This window comes from Dermacentor variabilis, chromosome 4 (assembly GCF_050947875.1).
Source record: "Dermacentor variabilis isolate Ectoservices chromosome 4, ASM5094787v1, whole genome shotgun sequence".
Lineage (NCBI taxonomy): Eukaryota > Metazoa > Arthropoda > Arachnida > Ixodida > Ixodidae > Dermacentor > Dermacentor variabilis.
The window spans coordinates 90197993-90208392 of NC_134571.1; the positions used below are offsets into that span (position 1 = coordinate 90197993).

Below are 10400 nucleotides of genomic sequence, written 5' to 3' on the forward strand. Positions count from 1 at the left end.
TACAGCGAATCTTTCATTCGGAAGACTAGCAAAGAATGGAACCACCTTCCCGCTTCCATCACCGCCATCACCAACATCGACAGCGTCAAGACTTCCATTCGTGAAGCCTTTTGCTAACATGTTTTTCTTTACTTGTTATGACTGTATTGTTTCTCTCTCTTTTACTGTGCAAACATTTGTTATTTACCCTTCCTTCCTTTAATTCCCTCGGGCCTTGGACGTATGCTAAATAAATAAATAACTGAAATAAATACTGCTGTTGCGCATCACAGCGGGCAGCACGTGATAAGCGACACGCAAGCGCACTCACGAGGGCTGACTGCAGTGTGAAATAAATTACACCCTTGGAAGTGAATGAGCACGTGAATCGATCCATAACTCACATCCTTACAACCAAAAGTGCAAAGGTGGGAAGTGCGAACCGATTCGGAAGCGCTTTTATTTTATGCATGCGGTTGAAAACTGCTTTTCAATGCTGTGTTGCTTTCGATAATGATACAATTGCTCTCTTGGTTGGCTGGTGTAAAGCGGTTCTTGCAGGAAATGCTGCAATAATACAGGTCCTGCATTACTTTTCTTTCTTTTCTCTTCTTTTCTTTTGCACTTCGTGCATTTTTTTATTTATTTATACATACTGCAGCCTCGGTGAGGCTATTGCAGGAGTGGGCAGTGAGGGAGTGAAGAAAAAAAAAAGGAAAGTGAGAAAACAAAATACAGGGACAAAAAGTACGAATATCAAGTATATGTAATTGTTTTCAAAAATTCTTGCGTAGATAAAGAGCGGGTGCTTCCAGGCAGTGAATTCCAGAGTTCAATGGCCAATGGAAAGAAGCTGTGCTTGAACATCTCCGTTCGGCAAAAGAAAGGGGTAAGGTTGAGATTATGAGAACTCCTAGTGATAGAAGGTGGGCTAAAGTTCAAATAATTATTTAATATAACAAGGCGCTCAGAATGAATCAGCGTGTGTAAAAATTTCATGCATTCTAAGCGGCGGCGAGATGAAAGAACTGTAAAACCTGTAGCTGTATAATGGGAAGAAGGGGAAAATCTCGGCTATAGCTGCGAAAAATGAAGCGCACTGATTTCTTTTGGACTGATTTTAATTTTTTAATATCGGATTTCTTATGAGGATTCCATATGATACAGCCATAATCAAGAATGGGGCGGATAAGTGTTTTATACGTCATTAGTTTGGTATCCTTTGGAGCCTCACGCAATGAACGATGGAGATAACCGAGACGTCTAAAAGCTTTTGTTATATATGATGTCAATGTGTTTCGACCATGACATGTCATGAGAGAAATGAAGACCAAGGTACTTAAATTCGGTTACTCTTTTTAAATCTTGACTATGGAAAGTGTACGTGAAAAGTGATGGAGATGGGCGTCGGGAGAAGGACATGGAAACAGTTTTAGAGAAATTAATGTTCATTTGCCATTCCTTGCACCACCTACAAAATTTTGCAATGGAGTCGTTAAGTAAATCATGATCCATTGGTGTGTTAATACTATGATAGAGGACGCAATCATCAGCGTAAAGACAAATATTAACGTACACGCAATGCGGCAAGTCCTTAATATATAATATGAAAAGAAGCGGGCCTAAAACGGAACCTTGTGGGACGCCGGATGAAACACTGACAGGAGAGGAAAGAGAGCCGTTAAAGTTCACAGACTGAGAACGCTGGGTTAGGAAGCTATGTATCCAACCAACCAGAGAGGGGTTATTTAGAATGGAGTTAAGCTTGTATAGGAGTTTTCGGTGTGGGACGGTGTCGAAAGCTTTGGATAAGTCAGCAAAAATGCCGTCAATCTGTCCGCCTAAATCTAATGACTGACAAATATCGTGCGTGAATTCGATTAGTTGGGTAGTGGTGCTATATCCGCGACGCAAACCGTGTTGGCAATTGCATAGGATATTGTGACTTTCAAGAAATTCCGTGATGTGTTTAAGAATTAAATGTTCGAGTAACTTGCATGAATGGGCAGTTAATGAAATGGGTCTGTAGTTCTGCAGAAGTTGAGCGTTACCGTGTTTGTATATCGGAACGACCGTAGCGAGCTTCCAGGATTGGGGGACAGTGGAGGTCGATAATGATTTACGGAAGATAACGGAGGGTTATCTGCTTGTCCAAAGGGAGTAGCGAACGAGGAAGGAATTGGGTATGTCATCTGGGCCGCAGTTCTTTTTAGTATCTAAATGGAGGATCATGTTCAGAACACCTGAACTAGAGACTACGATGTCTTCAATAGGAGGGTATGAGTCACATGTATTCATTTTAAATGTGGCAACCACTAACTTTTCTTTTTTACATATCTCAGCCGAGCCTGTCGGACGCCTTTGAAGAAAAAAAAAACACTCATTGAAAACAATTTTCTGATCAACGCAGTAACAGAAGCGCGCAATCGCATGTTCTCTAAACCAGTGCGGTGAGGCTCTGTTGAATTCTTTTGAACGGCATAAAATTTGTAAACAGCATAAAAGCTACAAAGTAACGCACCTTCGCAATATACGTATATTGTCCCTGGTTTTATATTGAAACGCAGGTGGCCTCGCGATCTTATGCTGCACAGCTTCAGTGACCGTTAGTCACTGTAGAGCCACCAGCCTCGAAACCCTTATCTGTGTTGCACCGTATTTCTTTTAATATGGCCCTGAGCAGGCGGGTCCGTTTAAATTTTGTATCTGCACTGATATAAAGCGCAAAAATATCCCTCACTGTTAAGAAATGCGGCGATTAAGTTTTCGTTTTCTTCCCGCACGACAGAGAAGAAGCAAAAAAACAACAAAAAGCAAGAAAAAAAAAAGAAATAAAGAAAACAGAGTGACCTCGTGTGCTTAGGTCCTGCCGAGCCATTCTCGAAGACGCGAATGAATCCGAGCCGAGCCGCTTCAGCTTTGAGAGCAGGCCCGGCAGCTATTTTCCTAAGGGGCAGGGCAAAACGGCGCATTAAACTGAGGTGGCCAGCTGGCTCCTCGACGAGGCCTCTCGAGCACAGTGTGGAAACGCGGGATATAATGCCTTCAGGGTAAAAAGCAACAAAGAGAGAAGGACAGAAGGTGCGTTACCGTTGAAGCGTATAAGAATGAGGAGAACTCGAAAGGCTAGGGGCAAAGATAGAAAAGAAAGAAAGGAAAATGGTGAAATTGCTGTGAAACAAAAGTGAAAGGAAAAATAAAGAAAACGCCGGTGGATGCGGGTGAAGCACGCCAGCGCTTTAGTCTATGCATGGTCAGCCGCGGTATCCACCCTTGCCATCTTCCACTCGCGCATGCACTCGGACGAGAAACTCTGTCTCTCTTTGTCGTTACTTCTTGGTATTTTCTTTTTCTAAGTCTTCTCATTAATTTGCAAACGCCGCCGCGTCTCGAGTGAGGCCACGTGCGTGGCTGGCGCGCCGGTCCAAAACATCGCCATTGTTTCGGAGCACAAAAGGAGCTCCGGAGAGGCACGGCTGCCAGCGCCGTGAGGCGGGCTCTCGTCAAGTTTCCGCGCTCTCGCATTCACGATAGCCGCGTGAACGCGCTCCGCGCAAAGCGTGTGGAAACGCGCGTGTGTACCGCGTAGCCGCCGTTGCGAATAGCAAACCGTAACCAAGAGCACTTCTCACTTTGGAATGGAATTCAAGCCGGCTTCCGCCCATGGAAGGCTCAACAATGCCTGTACGCTCTTAAGCAAAATTATGCTCCTTTGGACAGTATCTTGCTACACAACGATAATCGTCGTCTGCCTCGCTTGCGTTTCCTTTCTTGAAAACGCTGCGCCCGCTACTTTCCTGTCGAGGATGCTCTGCCATGCTGATAACGCGCATGCCGTTCGTGAGTTGGAAGTACCGGGCTCACAGCGTTAAATAAAGGAAACGCAGACAAGACTGATGACGATTATCGTTGTGTGGCAAGATACGACCCAAAGGGTGTAATTTCGCTTACGAGTGTATACCGTGGACTGAGATAAGCACCGCCGTATGGTGAGTGAGTTAAGCGGCCTGTATGCGAGGCATATAACTAAACCCGAGGGCTTATTATTATAATGGTCCTGCAGGACGCTCTTAGCTAAGTCCCAGGTTCACGAAGCATCTAGTTAGAGAAACGAATGGTAATGCGTGTTAGACCGGTATCTCGGTTGTCCGGCGCTTCTCCAGATGATTTTGTTGCCTCACAGTGACGCTGCTTGTGATAACAGCACGAACGGGGGAGCATATCCGAGGTTCCGGCACGGTCTTGCTGGTGGCGCGGTGTGCATTTGTGTGCGTAAGCGTCCGCGTGCGTGTGTGTGAGCGTGCGTGTTTTCTTTTTCGTTCTGTGTGAGTGCTATTTTTCGAGACTATATAAAAGCCTATAGCTAAGCCAGACAGACAATTCGTCTTTCAGGGAGTGAAAGTTACTGGGGCCCTAATTTCAGGAATCTATATGGACAACGCTATCAAATACACCCGTTACATGCCCGTAAAAAACAGCAACAGGGGTATACGGCTTCCTTTAAACGCATCGTGAACGCTCATGTGTGCCTGCCGGCGTCATGAGAACGTGTTGTTTTCCCTTGTCCTCGTCTCTATGCTTAGTATTGTTCGCTCCTTCATCGTGGGGTAGCAAACCTGGCGATATCGTGATTATTATCGGTCTTTGCTTTTCCTCCTTCTCCTTTTCTCTGTTTGATTCTCATCAGCCATGCACATTGCTTAAATATAAAATTCCCCCTCGGGCACCCGCTAAGATATTCGCACGGTTTGTGTTTCAGTTCACGCTTTTCGCCAACATTCGTTGATCTGCACTGAGTTCATCGCGCTAAACGGAGAGGCAACGCCAGTTAAAAGACATTTAACGTAATCTAGGAAGTTATTGCTGTGCGCATTAGAGCACGCGACCATTAAAAATAATAATAATAAAGAATAACAAATATGCCTTTAATTATCTGTCTTCTCATGACACAAGAATATATCACGCGATTTCATTGTTGTAAACCAGAACATTGGCGTATGTACCCGTGTGGCTCATGTTTTATGAATTATTTCCAGAAGCTTAAGAGAGAGAAGCCTTGAACAACTTTTGAAAAGTGGCAAAGAAAGAAAGAACAAAGCCCGATAATAAGGTAAAAAACCGTTATCCTGTCTTATTCATTTAATAATTTAATGAGTGTGGAAATGCCGGCGACGAACTGGTTACCAACCTTTCTAATTACAGTTAAATAAGCTAACCGATTAGGCAGATTGGCACAGTGTGATAGATTGCTAATTGCGTCTCCCAGCTGATATACATCATTATACTCTTCCTTGCCTTCTGCCATCGCCTAAGGACGTTCTGAATGAACCATCACTATGTAGAAAGGATGGCGCTTTGTGCTCGAAAACGTCTTTGATGCGTTTGGACCGTGGCTAGCTGAAAACAAGAAAAAGACGGAAACCCAGAGCAGTGTAGAGACAGCTGCTTTCACCTAATATAACAGGAGAAGCCACTTCGGTGACTCGAGTCAAGAGCGTGTATGGAGCGATATTTATTTTATCTTTTCGCTCTCAGCGCTCTTTGACAGGGTTCTTCTATGAGTACGACACGGCGAAGCGTGTCGTAGCTGTCTCTACACTGTCACTTGCTAAAGCAGTGTCCTTGGTTTGCGCTCTGCTCGGTTATCCGTTACCGCGACATGCGCACAAGCAAAAATTGTGTCACGTTTCGTCGCTGAATTACGGGGGCTATTCAGGTCGTATCTGCGCCAAAGGTAGGGACAACGCGTCAGAAGCGTAAAAGGCTTCAGCGTACTGGAGACGATAAGGAGAGACGACGCTCTCAATGATGAAGTACTGTGTAGGCAGAACAACCTAGATGACAAGCATCTTTGCGACAACTGCGACACCGGTGGTTGCAAAGTTACAAAATGGGTGGCCACTGCTATGGGTCGGCGGCGATCGAGATTTATTCTAGTCCAGCTTACTTAAAGCAGAGCTCGTGTAGAAGCGGCGGTTTATAAACTGTGGACTTGCTCGTCGTTGTTGTATTGGTGATTTATTAACTGCAGATAAACGGGAATGTTGGCTACAGAAAAGCTGGCTACCCTAAGGCAGAGTTAGGGAAATGAGAATACCCCTAATATTTAGATCATTTACTTGAACTGTGGGCAGCATGACCGCTGAAATACCGTGGCGGTGGCATCGTTATTTACGATGTAGCTTCTTCAAGAGCTTGCGTGGTATTTAGCACCGAGGTACAAGAGCTCAACTGATCACATCTACGGAAAAGTGTTTGTGCTCTTAAAACACCTCACAGACAAGCTTTAGTGACCTCACCGCATGACGGATTCTGTTTTTCAATTATACATATTAAAGAAATAAGTTTCACTCAAAACTGTATACTATGGCATACATACAAAATGTGAACGCGCACAATTTAAGAACAATTTGACAGGGCGGGAAACGTTTTTGAGCGTAAATAATTGTTAGCTCCGTTATTATTAAATTTTTGGGAGCTTTTTAACTATATATGTATGCCAGCGCGAAAGTAGTGAACAAGGGCGCTATACGTAAGGCTATTCCACATTATTTATATTCTATTTCAGCTAATATACCTCCAGGCTTTGTCACGAAATTTCTGGTCAAGCCCACTTTGTCTGTCTGTCACTCGACGTCGGAAAAACTGCAACGCCCACCCCCCCTTCTGATATGACGTGTATACGCAAGTTATGCAATATTAGGCCGCACAAAAGAACAAAAAAAAATATTTCCAATTCTACACCTTTTTTGCCGTTAGCCCACCGCTATGCGGGTCAAAATGTTTTCAGGCTGCGCCCCCCCCCCCCTCACCTGTCTGTCACACGACGTCACCAAATCCGCGGAAAGTCAGTACGTAAAAGCGACGTGTAGGCGCTAAAGATACATTAATACGCCGAACAACACTGAACTTTTGTTTCGGAATAGCGCTGTTTTGTAGACTAAGAAGACCTTGGTAATGGAAAAAAATTCCCAATATAATACAATAAAATGAGGACATGTTGTGAATATACTAACATGAAGCAAGCGTAATCTGCAAATATACATCGACAAAACGTTATCGCAAGTGTTTTCTCGAAAGAAAAAAAAAAGCTACAGAACTTTCTGGCTATCGCCCCAGGAGCAGTCAGTGTGTTAAAATCAGGCAACTGCTTGGAAGCCATGGATGCTACCATTGAGTAAAATAATGAGGATTTCGTCAACAATTTTCAAAGCAAATCGAGCATCGTTCCGAAAGAAACAGAAGATCGCTACCCGCCAATCACTCTGTCACTGGCTCTTGCAGCTGCTGTAGAGAATAGGTTTATTTGCGCATAAGAACTAATCTTGCGAGACAGTATACGATCGTCGAGCATTCTAGCAATGCAAACGACATCGCTCTGCCAACTCTTCTTCTCTGAAGACCCAATTTTGAGGTATTTCCAACTCACATTTGCACGCCGCCGTGAATTTCGAGCAACCACCGCAAGCTGAGCGAGGGGAAACGGACCAATCGCAAAGGCTGGCACCACTCTCCTCACCCGGTTATCTACCGTAACTGCGCTATCGCGGTTGTCAAGGAACCCTCTGCACTTGCGCTAGCTCCGCGCCTATCATTAACCAATAAAATAGAAAATACCTGTCAAGGTAGGCAATGTTATTCGCTTTGAAAGCAAACAAAAGTGACCTCCTATAAACGATGACAGCGTTTGGTGGGGCTGGCAAACAACGCGGCGGGTCACTACCCGATGCTTGCGTAAGCGGTTATTTAACTTTGCTGTAAGAAGGTTGGAAAAAAATTGGAATGGAATAGTTTAGCGTTATATGGTTACCCAAGCCTTTACCGCAGGTTGTCGCAATCAATGAACTCACGGCGACCCGGCGTGGGAAGTTAATGTTGCCGTCACCACCTGGCTTTTCGTTCTCACGCTGTTTTGTAGACTAAGAAGGCCTTGGTAATGGAAAAAAAATTCCCAATATAATACAATAAAATGAGGACATGTTGTGAATATACTAACATGAAGCAAGCGTAATCTGCAAATATACATCGACAAAACATTATCGCAAGTGTTTTCTAGAAAGAAAAGAAAAAGCTACAGAACTTTCTGGCCATTGCCCCAGGAGCAGTCAGTGTGCTAGAATCAGGCAACTGCTTGGAAGCCATGGATGCTTCCATTGAGTAAAATAATGAGGATTTTGTCAATAATTTTCAGAGCAAATCGAGCAGTGTTCGTGCAGTAACCTGGGGAATATTTGCCGAATATTTTTGATGAAGTCGGCAGGTACGCGTATTGTGCGGTGATGTCAATAAGTGGTATTGCATTCAGAACCAAAGCGAAACAGTTTATTTTTTTTTTTTGCTACTGCTCACTCGTGTGATACCAACACTTTCATTCAGTGTGTAATAGTAAATGTATTTTTTTCTTCAATAAATATGTCATTTCCTCTCTTACTGCCCTATTTTTTTATCTCCTTGAACTTTTCGGCCCTTTCCGCTCGCAAGCAGGCATGTGGCTTACCCTCGCTTACGGCATTTGTGATAGCGACTGAACTTAGGTTCCTTGCGTGACTTTTGTTATAAAGAAATACAGCGGAACAGGATCGCCAGAATAGCGCTATAGGGCGCACTGTTTTCAGCCTGTGTTTTGATGGAGTCCCCTTTCACTGGCGATAGTCTGTTAACAGATCACATAATCAGTCTCTAGACCATCGCTTTCTCAAATATTAGACATTTTTTCAAACATCCTGAAATATTTTTGACTTAGCTGCACGAATGCCTCGGACGCGATATCAACCATTTCACCGTCGCGTAACTCCTTCGCCGGGTAGTTTGTGCGTGGCAACGGACCGCGAGCTCCCTCCGAGGAGGGTTGGAACTAGCTGCTGACAAGAGCCGACAAGAAAACACAACTGGCACTCATCTCGTGGGCCCAAGACGTCGCCCCCACCTGGGAGCCACACTAGGCCTACCTGCCCTAACTTGCTATCCTGCAGTGGCAAATACAGTTGTTTCTCTCGCTCATGCATTCCTGACACACACCCACGCTCACACAGCGTGCACCTGCTACATGGTGTGGCAGTTGTCCTCAACGCTTTTTTCACGAAAGAAAAAAAAGAGCCAAAAGAGTGCGACCGGCCACGTTCCGAGCGAGCCGATGATATCACGGCTACACACCTATAGGTGCCAGCGCCGCTCAGGATGCATTTGCAGTGCAGTGAGGACAGGCTAGCCGCGGCAGTATATATCACACCGTGTTGCGAGGACCGGCCCGACCACTCTAAGCGCGTTCACTTACTTATCATTAGAATTCTGAAACGACTTCCTCGGAGACGCCGGCACGAATGAGACACCCCGGCAAGTTGTCACTGCGGTATACTTCCGCATCTTGTGTGCGTGTGTGCTAAGTATGCGCCGTTTCATACTTCACCCACGTCATCCGGAGTTGCATGCTGAGCGTATGGCCAGGCAGCAGATATCTCCAACCTCCAATAAAGAATGTTCCTCTATGGAGCGCAAAAGTATGGATAAAGTTGCCTAATAGATATTTAAATGATACTCAACGCGGTCGCAAACGAGGATGTCATTTACTGCATAATATGGCCGCCATTACGAGTACATCTCATTCGTGAATTCACACGCTTAAGGGTACTGTATATACCTTTTGCCTGCTATTTTTTCCAAGGTAAAGCTATACCGACAAGCCGTAGCCGAAATTTCACAGCATTCACTATAATCTGCACTGAGCAATGCCCTCTCTGACTGCTTCGTTCACTTTTCTGACGCCTCTCGTCCAGCGCTGCTTTTCTGGGAGGCCCCATTGTCAGTGAACTATATTCTCCGACTTCTTTTCCTTTTGGTCTTTTTTTTTGTGCGTGTGTTTTCAAACAAGATAAATGGGGGACAAAATCGACTTACTCGCTCTGACTTGGACGTCGCGGCTTCCCACGGATCCGGCGCCGTTGGACGCCACGCAGCGGTATGTGGCCGCGTGCACGTCCTGCCGGTAGTCCTGCGCCCTGAAGGGCGCGAACGAGAGCGTGCCGTCGGCGCGGGCCGTCACCACGCCCGGCACGTCGCGGACGGGCAGCCCCGTGCTGGCGCGCACCCAGTGCACGTCGGGCCGCGGGTCTCCCTGAACCGTGCACGGCACCAGGGCACCCGTGCTGTTGTAGAAGGTGACCCGGCTCGGGGGCTCCATGACGAAGCTGGGACCCGTGGGCCGCTCGTCGGACGGCGGCCGCACTGCGCAGCCGATAGGTGGAGGGGGGAAGAGAGGGGAGAAGAAGAGAGTTGAGCTTTTCGACCAACCAATTACTCGTTTCTCGATCAAAGGAGGCGACTATGATGAATAAACGCACTCTGAAGCTCAACGAGGCTACAACGCCGTGTCCAGTTAGGGGCGCTGACACACCGTGGTCCGTATTTTGTAACGTTGGGGAGCG

The 10400-nt window shown here is 45.8% G+C and overlaps 1 protein-coding gene across 1 annotated transcript in view; it reads right to left on the reverse strand.

Annotated features, from left to right (window-relative positions):
* Positions 1 to 10180, reverse strand: part of LOC142578272 (cell adhesion molecule Dscam1-like) — a 132238-nt gene extending 122058 nt beyond the window's left edge. The window contains exon 1 of the mRNA XM_075687673.1: positions 9874 to 10180. Coding sequence (XP_075543788.1) covers positions 9874 to 10156 — 283 coding nt within the window. The 5' untranslated portion in view covers positions 10157 to 10180. The remainder of the gene's footprint in view (positions 1 to 9873) is intronic.
* Positions 10181 to 10400: the final 220 nt, after the last annotated feature.